The 23,674-nt window shown below is 36.6% G+C and overlaps 2 protein-coding genes across 24 annotated transcripts in view; one reads left to right on the top strand and one right to left on the bottom strand.

The window, feature by feature from the left end:
• The window catches only part of cast (calpastatin), a 55,378-nt gene extending 47,400 nt beyond the window's left edge, over positions 1-7,978 (top strand). For 21 of the 23 annotated variants that reach the window (XM_053648036.1, XM_053648014.1, XM_053648026.1 and 18 more), the window contains 16 exons: positions 953-1,057; positions 1,164-1,283; positions 1,371-1,481; positions 2,488-2,595; positions 2,922-3,026; positions 3,153-3,272; positions 3,363-3,473; positions 4,088-4,195; positions 4,287-4,391; positions 4,503-4,595; positions 4,693-4,737; positions 5,259-5,384; positions 5,498-5,584; positions 5,793-5,825; positions 6,583-6,697; positions 6,789-7,978. In XM_053648036.1, coding sequence (XP_053504011.1) covers positions 953-1,057; positions 1,164-1,283; positions 1,371-1,481; positions 2,488-2,595; positions 2,922-3,026; positions 3,153-3,272; positions 3,363-3,473; positions 4,088-4,195; positions 4,287-4,391; positions 4,503-4,595; positions 4,693-4,737; positions 5,259-5,384; positions 5,498-5,584; positions 5,793-5,825; positions 6,583-6,684 — 1,479 coding nt within the window. In that variant the 3' untranslated portion in view covers positions 6,685-6,697; positions 6,789-7,978. The remainder of the gene's footprint in view (positions 1-952; positions 1,058-1,163; positions 1,284-1,370; positions 1,482-2,487; positions 2,596-2,921; positions 3,027-3,152; positions 3,273-3,362; positions 3,474-4,087; positions 4,196-4,286; positions 4,392-4,502; positions 4,596-4,692; positions 4,738-5,258; positions 5,385-5,497; positions 5,585-5,792; positions 5,826-6,582; positions 6,698-6,788) is intronic. The other 2 variants (XM_053648015.1, XM_053648020.1) reach the window with 2 other exon arrangements.
• Positions 7,979-9,474: 1,496 nt separating this feature from the next.
• Positions 9,475-15,100, bottom strand: cd8a (CD8a molecule). Its single transcript, XM_053648038.1, has 6 exons — positions 14,949-15,100; positions 14,094-14,402; positions 12,995-13,090; positions 12,443-12,562; positions 10,170-10,209; positions 9,475-10,072 (listed from the first exon to the last, which is right to left on the bottom strand). Exons 1-6 carry the CDS (start codon positions 14,995-14,997, stop codon positions 10,018-10,020), a joined length of 669 nt encoding a protein of 222 aa, XP_053504013.1. The 5' UTR covers positions 14,998-15,100; the 3' UTR covers positions 9,475-10,017.
• Positions 15,101-23,674: the final 8,574 nt, after the last annotated feature.

A 23,674-nucleotide genomic window follows, 5' to 3' on the forward strand; every position in this document is an offset into this window, starting at 1 on the left:
ACTGTTAATGTGTGCAACTCGGCAATATGATGTAATTAGTTAGTCTACGTGCAACCAAAATAAATAAATAAATAAATAAAAGTCTGTCTGGATCTAGGTGTGGGAAATTGAAATAGGTTAAAAATTTACAACAGCTTTCTAAAACAACAGTCAGGCATTTATCATTAACACCATGAGCATAGGGGTTTATGTTGTAAAATTCTGTTTTTTCTATGCCTGCTAGGATTTTTCTTGTGAGCAGCGTATGATGTCTTTATATATTTAGCTGTAAACATTTGAGTATTATCATAAAAAGTCAAATAATCCTGTATTATTTTTAAATGGCTATCTTCTCAGGAATGGCTGAGGTAATGCTATCTGGTGTGTGTGAATATCACATGCGTCACAGCAGTATGTTAAACAGCACTACACTGCCCTCTACAGGTGTAATAAGGACATTTCTCCACGTTTTCTTTCTTTCGTTCTTTCTTTCTTTCATCTGAGACTGAATCTTTGTAATGATGCATAACATGTCTCCCATATGTTATGGATTCATTCTACTACAACTGTAAAGTACCTCAATAAAACTGGAGAAATCCTGGGACCACATTCTTGCATGCTAACCTAGCTGACTAACTTCACTAATGTTAATAATAATTCTCTGATAATAATGCTAATTGTTCTAGTATAGTTTGACAAGTTTGTCTAATTGCTGAGAAACTCCCACTTGTGTCTGTGTGTGACAAATGTAAGCTTGTTTGCTAGCATGTAGCTAGTCAGCTAGGTTTAGCAGCAGGGTATAGTGTTTGCTAGGCTAGTAGTTTCTTGGTTGTTAAAACGATTTATTATGGTGCAAAATTATATGCATATGAGTACTTAAATTAATCACAATTATTTGTTTAATAGTAACTTCTCAGTGCTGTTTTAAGTTCATCAACATTGTGATTTGCTTCTCTGTCCTTGTTTTCCTCAGGCAGATCCTATGTCTCTGGACGCTCTTGACGCGCTAGGTGACACATTACCTGAAGCAAAACCAGTTCCTGAGCCCCCAAAACTCAGACCTGAGCAAATTGTTGATGTACTTAACATCTCATTATTTATGTAAAATGCATGGAACTTTTTCTTTACCTGCACATTCATGTAAATCACAATTCACTAATGTTTGTGTGTGTGTGTGTGTTTAGGAGGCAAAGCTAAAATCAGAGAAAGGTGTGTTTGTGGGTGAGAGAGACGACTCACTCCCTCCAGATTACAGATTCCCTAAGGAAGACCTCAAATCACAGCCTCCACCCCCCAAAAAAGAGGTAGCGCATCATTCTAGACAACCTAAAATGTGGTGCTTGAACAGTGAGAGAAGTTGTTTTAATGAGGTAGTTGTATCTTTTTAACAGCCCTCACTGGACCCGGCTGATGCTCTGGATATCCTTTCTGGAGAATTCACCAGCACGTCAGCAGCACCCGTAGTCCAGACCTCTGTTTGTCCCTCGGCTCCCCCAGCATACGTGAGTCACATTATAACATCTGTATCATAAATTACTAAATGTTAATGAACACCTTCTGACCAGTCAGATTTGAGATTTCAACACCACTCTAGTAATAAGGAAGAAAAGACTTTCATTAAAAATGTTTGTTTAGCATTAATGGAAGGAGTCTCCAGTGTCCAAGCTTTGTAACAGTAACTAGTAAGTTTCCCACCACAGGAAAGTCTTCAGGACAGAGGACTTTGCTCTTCCTGGTTTCTCTGTAGCTGCTCTAGTATAATATAAGTGATAACCAGAACTAGATAGATAAATCGTTCTGAGTAAGCTGTTTCATGGACATTCTACAGCTATAAATCCTTAAAAAACATGATGTCATTCATCACTTATTTACAAATTATAATCATTGGCGAATTGCTGTGGTGAAAGAGGAATAAAACACTTTATAAAACACAATGCTGTTATAGGAAAATATTTAACTGAAGAGTAGTAACAGTAACGCTGCATTACACCACCGCATTGTTGTTGATTGTTTTCCTATAATGGTGCACCTTGTCCCCTTTTATCCCTTACTCTGTGAACACCTTCTGACCAATCAGAGATAGGCAAACGTCATGGCATTCTGAAAGAAGACAAACTTTTTGTTTGTCTTTCAGTGATTGCTATTGATGACCGGTATCAACCAGGGACATTTTGATACAAGGTTATCTAAAAAAGTGTTGAATTTAAATTCTACATTAGGTCCTTCTATGTTGGGGTTTACTGGAAGGTTGCGTTGCAGCTGTAGAGGTTTCATGTATTTAGAAATAAATTCGATTACTGATCATATAGACCCAGTGATTTTTCATTATTCTCGTTATCAGATTACTTATATTCATGTAAATGCAGTGGTTGTTCTTTAAAACTAAAATCTGTGTTATTGATGGCTTTTACTCCAGTTGCATTATGTTATCTGAACATACATGAATATGCTAATTATTCTGAGGTTAAAGATCCTCTAATAACAAATGAACCTTTTCTCTTTCATCAGAGCTCAGAAGACTTTGCTCTTGACGAACTTGCCGGTGATTTCGTGGCTCCCACAAGCGCATCTAAAGTCTGTTCTGCTGCTTCAGCTCCCACTACAACTGACACACAGGTAAATGCAGCTTCATTACTTTCTGTCTCATGCTTTGTAGCACCTTTATGCTGTTTTAGGTTCAGCATCAGCTATGGACACTCTCTCAGACACTGCAGTGGACATTTGTTCAGTGCCTGAGCCATTTTGATCATGAAAATCATTGAAACTATTTATTATTCTGCAAACAAACATTGTATACATTGTGTACTTAAGCTAATTATAATTACAATTGATTTAATACAAACTTCTCAGTGCCACTTCAGGTTAATAAACTTATTAGCTTATATCCACTTCAGCTTCCATTAGCTCTAGATTAAAAAAAAGTGAATCTCTGTTTTCCTCAGGCAGATCCCATGTCTCTGGATGCTCTTGACGCACTGGGAGGCATGTTACCTGACGCGGAACCAGTTCCCGAGTCCCCAAAACTCAGACCCGAGGAAATTGTTGATGTAATGACTATCTCATGTCTTACATACCTATATATATTTTTACCTTATATTCCATGGAACTTTATTTTGACCTGTACGTTCATGTTATGAAGGATCCACTCATGTTTACGTGTGTGTTTTGTTTAGGAGGCTAAGCTAAAATCAGAGAAAGGCGTGTTTGTGGGTGAGAGAGAAGACTCACTCCCTCCAGATTACAGATTCCCTAAGGACGACCCCAAAGTGAAGCCTCCACCCCCAAAGAAAGAGGTAGGACATCATTCTAGTCACTGAAACCTAAAATGTGGTGTTTGAGCAGTGATAGAGGCTGTTTCTGAGGCAGTTGTATCTTTCTAACAGCCGTCCATGGATCCGACTGAAGCTCTGGATATCCTTTCTGGAGATTTCACCAGCTCATCGGCGGCACCTGTAGTCCAGACCCCTGTTTGTCCTTCAGCTCCCCCAGCAGACGTGAGTCACATTAATGCATCTGTAACTTACAGTCAGTCAGTGTGTTATCAGTAAGTTTAGAGACTTTAAAAGTGCTGTGGTATAAAACACTTGAGGACGTGATGGCGTGATACGCATTTTTATTTATTAAAGAACGGCACGTCGTACGTTTTGTCCATTTACAATTATGTTTAATTCTGTGTGTTTAATGTCTGCAAAACAGGTTAGTTCTGGTTATCACTATTTTTAATAATAGTATTAATATTATTCTTACTTTGAACATGTGTGCATGTTAAAGTAATAAAAAAACAAGTGATGTTTAGAGGTAGTCATGGTATTTTGAAAAAGCAAGAATTTTGTCTTTCTTTGATACTGAAGGCAGTTGTTGACCATTTTGTCAAAAAAAAAAAAAATGTACATTTTAATCCTTCACTGGGTTTAATGGCAGACATCATGAGTTCAGAAAGAAATTCGATTGAAGAGATTTCTCATGATCAGGTTACTTATATTCATCTAAATGCTTCAGATGGTTTATTGCTAAAAATCTGTCTATTTGACATCATGCAATTTATTCTGAAGCTAAAGATGCTGAGTTAAAGGATCTGCTAATAAAGCCACCGTTTCTCTTTCATCAGAGCTCAGCAGACTTTGCTCTTGAGGAACTTGCCGGTGATTTCGTGGCTCCCACGAGAGCATCTAAAGTCTCCTCTGCTGCTTCAGTTCCCCCTACAACAGAAAGACAGGTAAATCTTTCTCTCATTCACACACACACATGCACACGCAGTGTTCATATAGATACAGCCACTCACTCTAGCACCTGTGTGCTGTTTTAAGCTGTCAGAAGGTACCACGTCAGCCATGGACGCTCTCTCGGACACTCTCAATGACATTCGTCCAGCGCCTGAGCCAGAACCAGTGCCTCCTAAACACGTCGTTAAGGTAAATAAACAATCAAAAAAGATTGTAAGAATATCAAAATGGAATTTTGTAACTGTAGATGTTTATTTAGAGCTTCATTGGTTGAATGTTCTCTCCATGTGATCTGCTCAGGAGAAAGAGGTGGTGGAGGAGAGGGTGTCTAAGCCTGGTGAGAGAGACGACTCGCTTCCTCCTGAGTATCGCCCCACAGAGGCGGATATCAAGGTATTGTGACGTTCACCACTCTCACTAATCGCATTACATCCTTAAATTCTGTGTGCTTATCATTCATTCATTTAAAAAAAAAAAAATTATATTAAAGGCTGCAGCAGAAGCCAAAGCCAAAGCAGCGACTGCACCTAAGCAGGTAATTTATCATCTACATTTACATCCCATAAGTTTTCGTCCATTTACTTTGCTTTCACAGTTTATGAAGGACTTCTATCTGACACGTCTTATTTCTCGAGAATTTTTCTTAAAAACAACTTTCCAGCATTTATAGTTGAGTGAAAAAGTAAAAATAAATACCCTGCATCCTGCAACAAGGCAGCAGCAATCCAATTTCCTGAGCTGAAATTACCAGAAAAATAAGTTATCAAAAATTAAAGAACAAATAAATAAATTACTAACTAAAACAACTCAAGTTTTGTCATGATCCTCAGTGTCTCTAGTTCTGGTTTGGAAAAAAAGGATGGAAACATTTATAAGACATAACTCTGTAAAATGTCTTGTTGGTTAAAACAAATTTCTCTGTAAACCTAGGACAATACTAATGTACAGTAAACTTCTGTATAAAGTATTTCTAATATGTTAATGTGATGAAGTAGCACAAGATAAGTACATATGTGGAACTCTTTAATAACTATCTGTTTTCTGTATTACTCACAGCCCTCATTCGATGACTCCAAAGCCCTTGACATTCTGTCCGGTGACTTTGTTTCTGAAGGGTCTGTGACTAAACCTGCAGCTCAGTGTCAGGCTCCTCCTGCAAAGACATCCTCCTCCAGCCAGCAGGTACTCAGCCTCAACATGAATCTGCATTTAGTCAATAAACATTAATGTCTTTAAAAAAAAAAAAAAAAAATGCGCCTAACATCATGACATTTGATGTTTGCCTACTGGCCCAGGAGTCAGGGCCAGTATTGGACAAACTGGCAGGTACACTGCTACCAGCAGATTTCCCTGACACCAAACAACGCGACAGCAAACCAAAGGTGACTTTATGTTTACTAGACACTTTGTGCACCTGTACAAGTACACAGATGCGGCATTATAAGTCATAAATAAGTCCTGGAGCCATGGGACTGCTACTAACCTAACTTTGTTTTGTTTTTAAAATGTCGTAAGTAAACACACTGTCCTCTTCCACACAAACCCTTTTAGTTCATACTAGTTTAATAAGGGGACTCTGTTTGGTTTCAGGGTAAAGGTAGAAAGTCAAAATCTGCACCAAAGGTAGGTTATGACTGCACCTAAGCACAACTGCAGTGCAGATCCTATTATCCTATTATGCACTGATTTTTTTATTTTATTTTATTTTATTCTCACTGAAAATAATTGCATGGAATATTCTGCATGAACATCATGCTTTGGCAGTTCTTCACATCAGCTGCGCTCTTTTAATAGCGAATTCATTCGTCCTTTTTTGGTTTAAGTTGTAATATGTTTTAATGTAAATGTTTTAATGTCTAACGAATCTGAATGATCTGCCCGAGCAGTATGATGCTGCTAAGCATTCATTTAAAGGTGTAGTTTGTTGTTATCAGTGGATTTAAAGGTTCAGTGATTCCTAAGTGTACTTTTTTTTTTTTTGCCAATATTTAGCCTTCTTCATATTCTAGCAGTTGTTCAATAACATGAATGAAAATATGAATAAAATATCTGTTTAGTGGAAAAACAGGTAAAAACACAAATAATGTGGATCACCAACATCCAACCAATCAGGACAAAAGCTCTCCGTCGTATACCAGCACTGAAGTTAAAATTTAGGAATGTGCTTTTTTTTTGGTGGGGCGGGGGGGTTGAAATCTGGGACCTTAATTATATTTTATAGACTATATTTATTCTGCTCTTGATCTGTATCTGCATTATTTTATCCATTGCACTGCTGCCACATGATACAATTTTGGCTGTTTCCAAAAGTGCATGAATGACAAGTTGTACAGGTGTTCCTATTAAAATGGTCAGCGAGTAACTCTCTTGTCTTTTTCAGAAACCTGCAGTGGCCGATGTCCCAGCCGCGGAACCCCTCCCCGCCAAGCCGACCACAGACGTAGTGTCCTCGTCCCCTACAAAGAAAGGCAGGAAGAGCTAGATCTCGCACACCAGTAAGCTTCGAATCTAAAACAGAAATCATATCAAGAAATCCACTGCATGTTAAAATAAACCGCTCAACTGTAATTCTGTGCTGTGTTTCAGGCTGCTGCCAACACAAAGCGATAAACAGATGGCAATCCAAGAAGCTGCTTCAGTGAATACATACATATTATGTGTTGTAATGGTAGAAAGGTGTACAGAACTTTAAATGGAAAAAAAAACCAAACACATCCAACCCAGATGCTTTTAAAACACCAGCACAAATTGTTCCATATGTAAAAATCCGAGCGCTGATCTCTGATGTTTCGAGCACGTGCGTTATTATGACTACTCCTAGATCAGCATAAATACCCATACGTACATGAGCACATGCAGAAGCATTAATAAAAAGAAGGGTAATTATTTTCCATTTGGAACCATGCCTTAGTCACCATTATACTTCAACATCTCTTTAAGAAATTGAATAGGAATTCTAATAGTAATGCATGATTTTTATTATTATTTTTTTTTTTATTTGGGGAATTTCTTTATATTAATAAGTGTTATATTGCCACTCACTTATAGACACTAGTGTACAGCACTTCCACTTTGGTTTACTTCATCTAGTTTACAGTATAGAGTTGTGTTAAAGGAGTGTAGAGTATGGATAATGGATGATGCCTGTTGTACTTCTATATAATTTTGAATGATATTTGTGCAAAAAAAAAGGGCTTTCCTGTGTACGTGTCTTTTAGTAGGGCTGTCTTGTTTTGTTATTTTTATTTTTATATATAGTTTTGGTTTTTTGCAAAATGAAGTGCTCTGCTAGAAGCAGCCCATAGAAACGCAGGAGGTCTGAACGCGATTACTGGCAAGGCTTACCAGACAAATGAGCTTCCTTTAAGCACCAGTGAAGCTGTTATGTGGTTAGTGTATGATTCATATGTAACACCACCTGAACTTGTCCTGTAGATGCGCTATTGGCGTGTTGATCACAGCTTGAGTAGGATGTGGCAGACCAAGTATGAATCTTTTTGTTTCATTTTCATCTTGGTCGAACACCAGCACTAGTGTGTGTGTGTGTTCTAGACACTTTATTTTGCATACAGCTTTAGTCAGGATAAGTCTTCCATAAACATGCTACATTGTTTTAATCCTTTTAGTTTTGTTTCACTTTATCTTCCTGTCGAGGTGATATCAATTACAATACTGTGCCTTTCTGCTGAAGTGCAATCTCATATTAACCCAGGGACAGAGATATGGAGGAGGGTTTTTTTTTTCTGGTTAAATAAAAAAGAGATTTAAAATTGTCAGTATGGTTTGTGATTCTCTCTTTAATGTTAACCCTTTAGCCCTATACCTCTTGCTTTATTATTAAGGTATTCACCTTAAAGCATATTATTCAGTAACTTCAGCATCACTAATAAGGAGAATTGTTGAGTATTCATCGATAGAAATGCATTATAGTGACCCTAACCCCCTCTACTCGGAAACTTGGGGAGGTGTTCCTTCGAGTTCAGCAAGTGACATCAAATCAACATGGCTGCTCACAAAGTAAACAAAGTAGTGCTTCTTATCTTTAACTGTGTTATACTGTATGTACACATATTTGCTTTAACTCAATCAGCATACAGACATATTTGATTGTTAAATCTATAACTGACTAAAGTTTACGACGTAAATATACATGACTCATCACGGTTAACTGGCTAGCTTGTTGCTAACAATTTTTTTTTTTTCACTTTATAGCTTGAATGCTCAGAGGTCAAAAATGGCGTAATTCCTAGGTCCGACTTCCAATTTCAAGTCGAATATGGTAAAAGCAGTGAATGAAAATAGACATAATACCTTTCCTGTGCTTGGAAACCATTTTGGGGGGTGTGTGTGTGTGTGTGTGTGTGGTATGAGAGAGAAGGGTCCTTGGAGACAAGGCTGGTTGGTTTGATTTTTTTTTAAGTCATTTTATTTTTCTCTACACATTTATCTTAGAACAGCAGAGGAAATCCTACACTATACATAACTACATATAACTACATACATGCACATCTCAGAAACAGATCTTGTGTTATAAGTGTGATACTTTTTTTTTGCCAGTAGGTGGCACCTGAAATACCAGAGGAAAAATACAACACACAAATGAAATACCCTATTTCTACATTTATTATCTTTGCTAATCTAGTAAAGCATGTTCTTATAATTTAATTATAGGAGATAATTTGGGTTTAATTTACAGATAAATTGACTACATATACAAATTGACTACATATACTACATACATTTTCCCCCCCTAATACAAATCGATATGAGATCCATGAAGGAAATACAATGCTTTACTGAACAAAATTAACATAAAACCTTTGTGTATATGATAGAGTGACAAGAGAAAGGAAGAATAACTGGAAGAAGTAGAACTACAAAATAAAAAAAAAATTAAAACAACGACCAAATTTCTTTTTTTAAATGTTGAAACAAGAACTTTGCAGAGGGATGTGGCGTTTAAGTTAAAGGTTTAAAGTAATATTTTGGTGCAAAATGATCCCAAAGGCACACATTTACTACAGAGTGCCCTCCTTTACACCAGCTGTAGTTGATCAGTGAAAATATTTTATGTCTGAAGTTTGCTTCTTTAGTTTGCATTGGAGTAACAAGCCCGGTCTAAGTGAACTAATCACTGCCAGTTTAGTTTTGTGCAAACTGTATGGCTAAATCATCACATACTCACCACAATACACATCTGAACATAAGTAATCTCCAAAAATAGCTAAATAAGTCTGTATTTATTTATTTATTTATTTTGTAGGGACGGGGGTCCTGTATGGTTTGGTGTTCATACAGAACACCAAACCATTTACAGGTGGGTGGGTCGGAGGATTTTTACTTTGTTTTGCGTAAGTGCATGGTATGTGAAAAGTTTGGTAGATATAGCTTTAAAACTATGGGATTAGACACATTTAAGAATATCGGTGCAACAACAACAGAAACATTAACAAAAAAAATAACAGTCTTCTGCTTCTTCCTCTTCTTCTTCTTCTTCTTATTATTATTATAGAAAAAGTAGAAGTAGAAAAAATAAGCCAAAGTAAATATCTTAACAAGTACAATGTTTTTTTTGTTTTGTTTTTTTTGTTTTTTTTTTGTTTTTTTTTTTAAAAAAAGCATATTTTAAAATTATCTAAGAAACAATTCCAAATAGTCTTTGGGTTAAGCGTTTCAAGGAATACTACTTGCAGTAATAATTTTTATAAAATGAAGATCTGAGAGCCCCTCACACAATGCGTAGGATTAGAAAAGTATGAAATATAAATTTAAAAAGAAAATGAAATGTTTAACACTGTTTTCTTGGTCACTGTGTTTAATAGTCTGGAGGACTGGGGAGAGTTTTGTGTCCCGGTGCTCTGCCTCGGGGTCTGCAAATATAAATGCAAGAGACGTTTAGATTCATCATATACCTAAAAAAAAAAAAAATCAATAAAGAGAAGGGGTGTGTGTTTTTAAACAGCTTACTGTCTTTTGTAATGGTGAGGGCATCGTCTTGTTCTTATACCTTGAGGAGATCAGAGAAAGTGTTTTTTAAATTTGTTTTAATGTGTGGTTAAATGAGTGTTATTTCTCAGACTCAGCTGAAATGAAACACTCGTTGAAATGTAAAAATAGATCCAATAATTGTAGATAGATAGATTGTTAGATGGCTAGACAGACAGACAAAGACCGACGTACTGACCGACAGACAGACAGATAGAGTGAGGTCCAAAAGTCTGAGACCACAATGAAAAGCTGGGATTTTATTTTATTTATTTATTTATTTTAAAATTTAAAACTGGAAATAAAATAGAAATGTGCAACATCTTGACTATTGCTGCATAATTTCTAGGTCGCTATTTAAATATAAGCAAGTTTGTGATATTGACCATGTTCACTGCTTGTGTACAAAAGATCAGCTTCTCTGTGCGTCTTATCTCTCCTACTGAAGCACGTGTTCAGACGACACGCAGAGGGATTTGCTCTAACATATTTTCACTCAAGTTGTTGTTGTTAACATCATTTGTAATGAAAAGGATAGGATGGTATCACACAGACAGCCTAAAGGTCAATGAGATTACTGTGGATGGTACCACTTAAAAACCATGAAGATGGCTTTGAACTGAAATTGATATGAACAGTTTTGCTACGACAGTTTGGCTTAGGACTACAGTTGCCACGAACAGTTTTGTGCTCAAGTCTCCATCACTGAACAGTTGAGAACTTCAACAAAATAGACTTCATGTGAAAACTATAATGAATTTCCTGGTTACACACTTACACTTTTTGATTATGTAGTACACAGTTATACACTCTAAAAAATGTTGGGTTATTTTTTCTACCCAAACATTGGGTTAAGCCATTTAATAAATGCTAAATTTATTTATTTTCTCAGTCTCTACCCAGTTTTTTGGGGTAGATTTGTGTAACCAAACCGTTGGGTTATTAGCTGGATCATTTTCACTAACAGGTGAATCAATGCACCTCTCTCCAACCTTGACGCATCAACCCAACTCCTTGGGTCAAATCAACTCATCGCGGACTGTTTGAATTCGCCTCGGGTAGAGGTGGCGGTTTTTGAGGCAAGGAAACCAAATTACCAATGCTAAGTTATCATTCATCACTATTTAGAGTTAAAGCTGCTGAAAATGCCTGGCTGAGTTTGTGATATTTAGGCAGGGAGCTCTCGAAAATGTATCCACTGGAAAACAGTAACTCCGCGAGTGATAATTCACTTTTCCTATCACGACGGCTTCAAAAGTGAATGTTATGTACTGCTTCCTCAGTGTTAGCGTTACACTGCTAGTGTCATGTGTTTATGTTGGCTGTGTAATATTGACAGAGGTTATTTTATCATTTTCTGGGTCTGCATCTTATCTGAGGCACCGAGTTAGGGTTAGCTAGCTGGATTCTGTCACCAGTAGGGATGAGTGATGCTAACCTAGACGCTCACCTGAAGCGATAACATTACTTTAGCATACAGCTGTTAGACATTCCCATTACCTTTTTGAAAGTTAACAGTAACCTAGCATTACAGCTATTAACCATGATGTAATACAGAGAGTGGGTTAAAGTTCATTACATTTAGCAAGTATTTTGGACGATGCAAGCTGTAGTAATTAGCATTAGGAGGATGGGTTAGAGCCGTGTTTCTTCAAGTATTCAGTGAACGTTAATGCTGGTTAACAGGTGCAGACAGTCAGTGGCTAGTGGAACTTAGCTAGCTCAGTAATATCAGGCCAAATTTTCTTCACAATGTTAACATGTCAAAAAGAGAGGATGGGGTTTACAGTAGGTTGTAATGTTTTCCACTATCTCTGTAATGTTGGTTGGCTTAATTAGTTATGCCAAAAAAATTGCTGGTGAGGTGCTAAAGGTTGGAAAATAAATATTCGCAAGTTAGCTAGATTTTCCTGGTGAGGATTCAGCGCTATTTTGTTCATTATGAGAGAGGAGGTCACATTTCCAAAATTACACAATTTGGGATTCTGTAACGCAATTTCTCAGTTAAAGCCCAAAGGCATTTGTCCATATTTTGTAGCTAAGAAATAACCAATACTCTTTTTGCTCTTTTACAGCTTTTTAAATGGACGGGAGTGTGACTCTTGTCTTAACAGATGGCAGGGAGATTTGTAAGAAGATGTATCTTTTATGTATCATGAGATTTTGAGGCTTCATTATTTTTTTCTCATGTTGTCACGCAACAGCATTGTGACTATGAAGTCTGTGACTTTGATGGTGATGGTGATGACTCTTACGATTGCAGTAAAGAATGGTGATGAGCAGAAGCAGGAGGAGAAATCCACAGCCAGCAGCCAAAGGAATGAAGATGTGCAGCTCACAACCCAAAAGCACATCTATCTTTTCAGCCTTTTTCCCTGCCAGTGAACAAATGTAATGTTAGTGGTGGAATGTGAAAAGTCCAAACGTTTCACACAAGATCTTCATTTCTCTTCACTGGTATTTGTGGATTTGAAATTGTGTGCTTTGTTAGTAACTAGAGGCCTGTAACAGCCTGAATCCTTACATAGTTTATGAACATTTTGAATCTTTGAGTGTTTAATTGAGGTGGGTTTATGATGGTCATCTGTCAGATATGAAAATGGACATGATCTAAACCTGCCAGCTTTTTCACCGTCAATTAATCTTTCCTTTATGTACAGAATTCTGTGCAGGAGTGTATACTACAAATGATGAATTATAGCTAACAACAGCAAAAACAAAATAACAGTAGCTAATAATAATAATAATAATCATCATCATCATCATAAAAAACATAATAATAATAATAATAATAATAATAACGATACCTCTGGAGTTCTGTCCACATGTCACCACAGCTTTAGTCGTTGTAGGCACTGTCTGGATGCGGGTTGTTTGTACCTTCGGTTTGATTGTTGTTGGGACTGAAAAAATGTCAATTTTAAAAAAGAAAACAGATCTATATGTGCATATATTTCATGAATATACTAAAACATTGAGTGTAGTATACAAAGTCTCTAGAGAAACATGATGTTTTGAGACAAAAGTTCTTCATAAGCTGTGCTACTGCTTCCTTAGGCTGACGTGAAACCAGTTAATATTTTATATTCAAAATATATTTTAAAAATATATATATATTTTAAAATGTAAAATTTGCCATTCAATTCATTTTAACTACATCTATTAGGATTACTGAAGTCCACTACAGTGACTTCCTGGATTCTTATATACATCAGAATAGACATCTTTTAAGAGTAAACCGGCTTTTACGTCCAAGATGTACGAAATAAGAAATGTTCTAAAAGTCCATAATGCACATTTGAGCTTTGATGTAGCCTATATATATATGTTTGAGACTGAGAACAACCCCCTCAAAGAGTGTACAGTAATGGTAAGCCCTATGGGCTTGTCTCTACAGCAAAAAAAAAAAAAAAAACGCCCAAAAAAAACCCCATGTTGCAATAGGTTTGGATTATGTTTTACAGTGTTGATTTTGTTCTTTGTGAATTAACTTACAATGCTCATTTTGTGCAGGTGGACTAATATATAAATTAAAGTGTAAAGCTACCTATAGGCTAGAGTAAATCTTTAGAAAAAATGCAGTTAGTTTTGATCAACTGGCAAAACACTGGTAGATGGAAACAGTTCCTACAGTACTTCTAATAATGCATCATCCTCTTAATGCAAGAATACAATAGACAGTAAAGCAATTTGAAAATCTCAAACATTTATGACTTACTAGCCAGGTAATTAGTTAGGAAGCTGGGGGGGAATAAACTAACATCTGGCGAAGATGGTCTACCAGTTTTTGATCAGCTTTTCGGCATCTGGTATAGCTGACCAGACCAAGCTGACATCTGTGGTGCACTATGAATGAATACTGGTCTTGGTGTTATTTATTAGCTGTGCAGATGTTCAGGAACTCACCTGTCTCTCCGCGCAGTTTGGTGATGCTGCTGAATTCCAGCTGGTTGTTGTTGATGAAAACACAGCTGTAAGTGCCACTGTCTTTCTGTGTTTCAAAACTGTTTATATGGAAGGTTTTTTCAGTCACTTTGTAGTTATCTCCTTCAGCTACTTTGCCTGTTTTCTTAGTCCTGCTGTACGACGCAATGTACTCAAAGCCCTGGCCGTTTTCTTTCAGTCGAAGCCAAAAGACTGTCGATGGATAATTCTTGTCACAAGTGATGGTCTCAGGTTCCTTCTCCTTTATCACCTTAACATTACCTTCAACACCTAAATATGTGAAATGAAATGGATTAGTCAACAGTTATCAGGAGGAAGTCATTTATATATTGACCTACAATGTATTTAAGAAAAGGCTGGCAAGATGTTCTGGTTAAAAAAAAAAAAAAATTAAAGGAAAAAGCATGTCTTGAGATATAGAATATTATATATATATATATATATATATATATATATATATATATATATATATATATATATATATATATATATAATACTATTATACACTATTGAGATTGAGAAGTTCAGCAATAGACCTAGTATATACATTTTAGGTTTATTACATGTAGATTTATTTATAAACATATTCATAAATTTATTGGATTGAAAAAGAAAAGAAAAAAATGTTCGAATCTAAAACCAGCCTAATAAAACTTTTCTGATGCAATAAATAGAAATAATTCGAATAACCCTTGTGTTTGCATTCAGCTGTAATGTAGCTAATGTTCACATTTATTCTATTTATATACATTTAATAACCTCTTAAACCTTGTAAACCCTCAGTGCGCCGTTCAAAGAAGTAAACGCATTTCTTACCATGAAATCCGAATAAAACCACACAAAGAACACTCAAAATCAGAGCCATTTTCTTATATATTTTTTTTGTTTCGCACTCTCAGTTAATTCCAACAGCTAGAACATGAAGAGTGTGAAGAAGAAGCGCATGATGACCCTGATCTTCTCTCCTCCCCGTTTCTCATTCTCTTCTCATTTCTCTTTTACTCACTGCACTTTGTTGTCTTTGTTCGATTTTTTTTTTTTTCTAACATAGACTACACATAAATCTGTCCAAAAAAAAAAAGTCTGACATGGACTAAAACAAAATAAATGGTAGGCCTATTTGAATTTTAACGAATAGAAACACAGAAACAAACATAAATTGGACATTTTATGGACATTTTGATCAAATCCAAATCTTCGCATTTAAATAATCACGTGTGTGTGTGTGTGTCTGTGTGTGTGTGTGTGTGTGTGTTTGGGGTTTTTTTGTCTCATGTTATGTTTATTTATTTAAATCAGATGTGATTTTTCAGTTCAGAAGGCATAACATTGTACAAGAAACTTTTTCCTGCTCTTCCCCCAGACATCATAATGATCACAAGGGCAGCAATTAAAATAAAACAGTTTAGTGAATGTATAGTGAAGGTATATATTTCTGTCAGACTGATGCACGGTTCTGCAACACTGCTGAAAGACAGAAATTTCATCCACTCTACTGTTAAATGCCCATAGTCTAATGTCTATTAGAAACCTATATATATATATATATATATGTGTGTGTGTGTGTGTGTGTGTGTGCAAAGACGTGTGATAGTGAGCATACAGAACTGGATCACCTAAAACCGAAATTGGATAAATGTTACTTGTAGTCTTTCAGTCACCATGCATTTTGCAGCAGGGTTGCAGAACCATGCACCAGTCTGAGGGTCTTGCAGAGCGCGTGTCTCACTGAAGCCCACCAATCAGAAACCGAGCTGAGACACTCTCTCAAACCGCAGACTCTTTATACACACTAGATAATGAACATCATTCATGTGCACTTCAGCCATTTTCATTGTTCATTGTTCATTGTTCATTGTTCATCAGCGCTATAAAGTCACCTGAACACATTACATTCAACACAGGGAAAAAAACAACTAAAATAAATAAATAAATAAATAAAATTCCCGCCATAAATCCAAATGGACATGTGAACACAATTTGTGAAATGTGTTAATAATTCACTAAAATGAACTGTTCAAAACAACTTGACTCGAGATTTAAGATTCAATTGCTTGTTCATTGCCAATGCCATAAGGCAAAAATAAATGGAAGCAAAATGCCTAAAACATATCACTTTAAATAATAAACCAGTAGTAAAAAGTAGTAAAAAGCAACGTAGTTGCTAGTAAAGGAATAAAATAGTAAAATACATGTGTGTGTATATATATATATAGAGAGAGAGAGAGAGAGAGAGAGAGAAGAGAGAGAGAGGGAGATTTTATATATATATATATATATATATATATATATATATATATATATATATATATATATATATAATGTGCATACATACATGCATTCACTGATCAGCCATAACATTAAAACCACTGACAGGTGAAGTGAAAAACATTGATTATCTCATTACAATGGCACCTGTGAAGGGGTGGGATATAAACTCAGCATAAAAAAAGAAACATCCCTTTTTCAGGAGACTGTATTCTAAAGATACTTTTGTAAAATCCAAATAAGATTTACAGATCTTTATTGGAAAGGGTTTAAACGATGTTTTTCATGCTTGTTGAATGAACCATAAACAATTATTGCACATGCCCCTGTGGAACAGTCCTTAAGACACGGACAGTTTACAGGCGGTAGGCAATTCAGGTCAAAGTTACAATAACTTAGGACAATAAAGAGACCTTTCTACTGACTCTGAAAAACACCAGAAGAAAGATGTCTAGGGTTCCTGCTCACCTGCGTGAACATGCCATAGGCCTGCTGCAGGGAGGCATGAGGACTGCAGATGTAGCCAGAGAAATAAACTGTAATGTCTGTAATGTAAGACACCTAGGACAGTGCTACAGGGAGACAGGAAGGACAGCTGATCGTCCTTGCAAAATTACATGTAACCGTGTGTCCCCCTAGACGTGATTGAGAACTTTTAAATGTCTTGGTGGAAGAGTGGAGTAACATCTCACAGCAAGAACTGACAAATCTGGTGCAGTCCATGAGGATGAGATGCACTATAGTACTTAGAGCAGACGGAGGCCACCAGATACTGACTGTTACTTTTGATACTGACCCCCACTTTGTTCTGTTCCTCAAATGTTTGTGAAATTTGTTCAGTTTATGTCTCAGTTGTTGAATGTTTTTACATTAACAAATATTTACACATATTAAGAAATTTGCTGGAAATAAAAGCAGTTGAATGTGAGAGGACGTTTCTTTTTTGCTGAGTATATTAGGCAGCAAGTGAACAGCCAGTTCTTGAAGTTGATGTGTTGGAAGCAGGAAAAATGGGCAAGCTTAAGGACCTGAGCAACTTTGACAAGGGCCAAATTGTGATGGCTAGACGATTGGGTCAGAGCATCTCCATAACAGCAGATGTTGTGGGGTTTTCGCGGTATGCAGTAGTTAGTACTTACCAAAAGTGGTCCAAAGAAAGACAACCGGTGAACCCAGCAACAGGGTCATGGGCGCCCAAGGCTCATTGATGCGTGTGTAAATGATTAAGGCCTATAGTATCATCCAAGCAAATTGGTGTCCTTCCAAAAGTTACCTTAATTGAACCACATTTCAAAACATCGGTCCCATTAGAATACATGAATCCCTTCCCATTATCACTGCACCCCTGCTTGAGTATACTGTTTTATTAACTAGCCATAAATTTGGGCAGATTTGGGTAGATGCGGAAATTTGAAAAGGTAAATTTGAAGAGGTTGAACATAGGCTTGGTAGGACTAGTTTGGGTGGTGAACTGAAATACAGTAGGCATGATATGTCCAGGGACAACACGTTATTATATATACATTGTTATATATACAACGGTTTTTGAATTCTCAAATCTGTTTCTCACAACACTGTCAGCTCATAAATACCACATACAGGTCATGTCACATTCCAGTAGATTAATTAGGGTGAAGTCAGCTAAAATGGGCCATCATATTAAATGGGCCAGATAAGGTTGGAGCCTCATAGCCTTTTAAGTTTTTACAGCCAATCACAATCTTACATTGTTGCTACAACACTAGTATATATAACAATAGTTTTGATTGGGCTAAGGTTCTTAAAGAGGGCGGGGCAGAGTGTTATATGAAGCATGTCAGAGAAATTGTATGGTAAGTGATCATGGCATAGTAAATTTCATTCATCATTAATAAGGGTGATAAAGGAATTATAAGTAAGCTTACCAATGAAGCAAATGGTCTATGAACAATGTTTTGACAGGCTCTTTCGTATAATATGTTTAAATATAAAAAGAAACTTTGATTTTTGTGAAAAAAGTCATTTTAGGAAGTGGCCCATTTTAGCTTAACCAGCTAGCTAAAATGGGCCACAATTTTCAGCTAAAATGGGCCGCATACACACAAACTCTTACACAGAAATTACACAGAAATTGAGGGTGAAAAATAGGTTCATAGGCCTAGATATATATCAATACAAAATCTTTTTAGATATTTTGCGTTGCAGAGAGTATGGCAGGAGGACAGGCAAAGAAAGGAAAAAGAGAGAAAAGAAGAGAGAAGAGAAAGGGAAAGGAAAGATGTCAATACAACCAGTGGAGAAAGGACAGGATGAAGGGTGCCATTAATGAATACCAGGAGATAGTTGAGAGAGGGCAAACATTAAATGTTCGCTTTTTAGCAAGGGCTTGGAACATTCTAAAGATGACTTTGCATAGGCGCATTAGTGGCAAAGTTGCTGGCTCTGGCTATGCATCCGGAAGGAAGCAGTACCTGCCAGTGGAATCTGAGAAAGAACTGGTCAGTCTTATCAAGCTCCTCTCCAAAAGAGGCTTCCCTCTTACCAAAAGAGATGTTCAGGAAATTGCATTTAATTATGCAAAGACCAATAATATCAAAGGCTTCTCTGAAGTAAAAGGCACTGCTGGTTATTACTGGTTTTGAAATTTTTTTTAAACAGAATCCAGACCTCAGCATCAGGACACCAGAGGTACTTTCAGCAGCAAGAACAGCAGGGCTGAACCCTGGTGTGGTAGGAAAGTGGTTTCAACAGTATGAAGACCTGCTGGAGGAACTTGCAATCAGAGATGTTCCATCACATCTTTGCAATTGCGATGTATTGGCCTGCAAGACCAGTTTTGCTCTACCTGTTTGTTTGGGGAGGTGGGTAAACCCTGTGTAGAGGTTACTGCAGGGGAGAAAGGAGTGACCATGACAGTCCTTGCAGCATTCAATGCAGCAGGAACATTTAGGGTGTTCTGTTGTCAGTGCAACTCATGGTACCACGAGAGCTGTGGAGAAGATGTGCCTTTCTATTAAATTAAATACATTGTTGTTGCTTATGGCACACTGAACACAATAGTGTCAATTTACTGTTAAAATTCAAATGATTTCAGTCGAAATTACCTGTGTTGTTATCTTTTTATATTGGCCCATTTTAACTGAACAGCTGGCCTAATTTGCCTGGACATTGTGTTGTGTTGTGGCTCAAGAGGGTACCGATACTCTAACTCTCATCATTTTAAAACAATGATACTTTTTCACATTTTTAAAAGAAAATTATATTGAAGAGACCCATGCTAATTTATAAAAAATATAATTCGATATCATGTATAGCTTATTTGATGGTATTATAAATCATTTGCCAACAAATGGCACATTTTAGCTGACTTCACCCTATCTAGATATTGCATAATATTAGCATTTACATTCAAGTGAAATAATTAGTGTACACACAAAACCTACAAATAACGGGCACTGAGCTAATCAGGTTCAAATCCAAACAATGCCAAGCTGCCACTGCTGGGCCCTTGAGCGAGGCCCTTAATCCTCAACTGCTCGGTTGTATAAATGAGTCGCTCTGGATAAGCGCATCTGCCAAATGCCATAAATGTAAACGCATACACAAACTAATTCTCCCTGAATCCATCAGTGAGTCTAGCTACATTTCCTATTAATTCCCATAGTAATAATAGGGTAAAATACATTAATATGAATAGCTGAATCAAATGTAATATGGATATGCCAGGAATTAGGAGGTTATCCAGTGTAAATCATTAAAATACGTTATTTTAACTATAGTAAGTGAAAATTAAGTAATTTAGAGGGCTAATTTTTATAATGTGAATATTTCCATTGTGTCTCAGTGGACTGGATTGCAGACAAAACTATACATTTATTTATTTATTACGTTATACATTCTTTATTATACACTTTATTAGAAACACCGTGTACACCGTGGTATGGTTGTTGATGCCAGAAGGTTTGCTTTGGTATATTTCAGAAACTGCTGATTTCCTGGTTTTTCCACACACAAAAGTCTCAAAACAAAAACCATCCAGTGCGTGGCAGTTCTGCACCTCTACTGTGGAGGAGAGAGGTCAGAGGAGAATGGCCAAATTGGTTCGAGCTGACAGGAAGGCTACAGTATTTCAAATAACCACACCAAATGCAGAACATGCTGAAATTTGAAGCGGATGGGCTACAACACAAGACCACACTGGGTTTCTCTTCTGTCAGCCAAGAACAGGAATCTGACACCATTGGGCACAGATTCACATAAAATGGACAGTTACACGATCTGAAGAATCTCGATTTCTGCTGTAGATGGTATGGTCAGAATTTGGCATCAACAGCATGAATTCATAGACCCAACCTGCCTTGTGTCAACAGTTCAGGCTGCTGCTGGTGGTGTAATGGTGTGGGGAATGCTTTCTTGTTTTTCTTGTTACCATCTTATAATGTCTATTTCCAGCAAGATAATGTGCCATGTCAAAGTCCTCTCAAAATAGTTCCATGAACGGTGGACAGTGAGTTGAGTTTACTTCAGTGGCCTCCAGTCAACACATCTAAATATAATAGAACACCTTTAGGATGTGGTAGAAAAGGAGATTCACAGCACAATTATGCAAATGACAAACCTACAGCAATTCTGTGATGCAATCATGTTAACATGGACCAGAATCTCAAACAAAAATTAAACAACATCTTGTAGAATCAAATCTATGCCATGAAGAATAGAGGCTGTTCTGAGTGCAAAATTTCCAGTAATAGTATGGTGTTCCTTATAAAGTGGTTGCGGAGTGTATATAATAATACAGGATCATTTTAGGATATTGTTGAAATACTGTAAGTATTTAGGGAAACTGTGCTTTATTGGCTATTGTGAAACTTCTAACACAGACCTGGCTACCAAGCAAAAAAACAGGCAAAGAGGATTAGGTGACTACTGCCCCCTGTGGGCTGAAAATGTGTCTTGTTTTATTTATTTATTTATTTATTTTGCAGCAAATGTAAAAGTCAATATTTTATATCCTATGCCACTATGTCAGACTCAGCTCCCTGAGCTTAACAACCTTTCTTGTAACCTCATTTTAGCCTCAGTAATAAGATTTTGTGTAGAATAAGAACTCTGCAGTGAGGTCGTCCTCCTCTACTGGGTGTTTGGTGACTTGAAAAGGCATCAGATCACAATGCGTACTGGGTAATTCTGCTCCTGAACTCTATAGTGATGTTAATTTGATGAAAATGCTTATTTAGCAGATTGAAAGCTTCCAAGTATTGCAGGACAATAATTATATATAGTTATTTAGCCTTTTATTTATGTATTTCTTTTAGACCTAAAGAATATGACAGACAGGGGCTCTGAAGAGGCTTTAAACCATTTTTTAAAATGATATAATCCTATTTTATCTTATCTTTTATAAACGTTTGCTTTGTTTAATGCATGCCTAGCAGGACATTATACAAATATATCTGTTAGTTTAGATTATGATTTCCTAAAGATTTATTTACGGTTTACTATTCTGTAGGAAATTACTATTTCCTAAAGATTTATCAACAAGTTTATTTAGTTCAAAGAAAGAATTGAAGGACACAAACACATGCAAAATGTAAAATACACTTGGAGACCAATGGTCCTGTGGCAGCATTTGATGCCATTGGACATACAAAAGGCATACACCATAGTGTCAGAGATAGATGGAAATGTCTCAAAGGACATGCATCTCTTATATATAACTCTTTAAGTTATAGTGGACCAGGACAACAAAATGGATAGCAAATTGGAAGCTGGAAGCAAGCAATAAGCCAATACTTTGTCAATCATTTTGCTTCTTAGAGATCATGAACCATGAACCGTCAATGAACCATGATATCACATCCGTGATGTCACATGATTTTGACCACATGGTGTCACTAATAAGGCAACATTGAAGTCTTAAGTCTTGTTAGACCAAGAAATGAACAGCAAACACAGTCATTTGGCTGAGGATTTTATCTAAAGAAACTTATAATTGTGACAGGATACAACTGGCATTTGAACTCATGATCTTCTGATCAGTAGTCCAGTAGCCCAATGCCTTAACCAACCAGTTACCACTGCCCTATGTTGGTGAGATAGAGGAAGGAAAACACCAAATGTACAGGGTGTTGTACTCTAGAACCATTTGCGGTCTAGAACCATTTGCGGTCAACAACTTTGTTCTTGCCTTTCACATAATGGTAAAGAAGAAAAAAAATAGATCTTGTTCAAATGAGTCTCGTTAGATACATTTAAAGGAGGAAATGGTGTTGATCCATTTTCCCTATCTAAAGCATTCCCTTAATACTAATTCACTAAGAGTGTGAGTTTTGCATAATACAAGAGTTTAGCACAAGACATGCATTGTTAAAAAGTAACTAATATTGATTCTGCGCTACGCTGTGGAAAAAAATAAAGGTGATGTAAATAACGTCTTCATGAACAGCCGCTTTCTGAGAACAATGGAAAAGAGTCTTGAGCTCATGAAAGTTTCACATGTGCGCTAGTTTGTGGAAGATAGCCCACTCTGTGCTGTAGGCGTACAGAAATCCTCCGAAGTGTGAAAGGAAAAGCTGCCTACACTACAGCAATCCTCAATCACCTGATGCATGTAATGTCGCAATAAGGTCTTGCGTCATGTGATTTATGTTCATGCTGTCAGTGGGAAAATAACGCAATTTCACCAAGGCCACACATAGGGGAAAGACTGCAAGTTACTGAAAACATACTCCCAAGCATGACATTAGAAATACTGTATAAGCATACTGACACAGTGGAAGCACAATGCGTTATTTTATATAACATACATAGTATTTAACATATCAGTATGTTATCCGGTGTCTATTATTTTCCAATGAAGAGCGTGTCCTGATCTGTTTTATTCTTCTTATACCATAGCAATTTGCATGTGCTAACATTTTCTATTCATTATCAAACAACACATCATACACTTAATCCATTTATACTTATATTCAATGTTGTGGAACATTCTGAAGTTATTTGCTGCTATCTCTCACACTATAAAAGCTATAACCTATCTGTTTTTTTCTTTCTTGAAGTTAATAATACAAAAACCTGCAGCATGCATTTCCAAGTTTCCCAAGTGGTCAAAAACTGAAATGAAATCTGATAAGTATAAGATATTAGATATGAGCTAAGCAGTGCCTTAGACCCTTGTCTAAGGCACTACAAATTGAGCTCAGGTGCATCCTGTTTACTTTGTTTATCTTGAGGTGTCTGTACACCGAGCAGCCATAACATTAAAACCACAGACAGGTGAAGCGAATAACATTATC

This window comes from Ictalurus furcatus, chromosome 18 (assembly GCF_023375685.1).
Source record: "Ictalurus furcatus strain D&B chromosome 18, Billie_1.0, whole genome shotgun sequence".
Taxonomy (NCBI): Eukaryota; Metazoa; Chordata; class Actinopteri; order Siluriformes; family Ictaluridae; genus Ictalurus; species Ictalurus furcatus.

Bases quoted from the DNA above. Each gene is read 5' to 3' on its own strand.
- cd8a (XM_053648038.1), bottom strand. From the start codon at position 14,997: ATGGCTCTGATTTTGAGTGTTCTTTGTGTGGTTTTATTCGGATTTCAT. The intron at 10,210-12,442 runs GTAAGAGTCATC...GATCTCCTCAAG, and splicing joins CACCATTCTTTACTGCAATC to GTATAAGAACAAGACGATGC. The intron at 10,073-10,169 runs GTAAGCTGTTTA...TTATATTTGCAG, and splicing joins CCTCACCATTACAAAAGACA to ACCCCGAGGCAGAGCACCGG.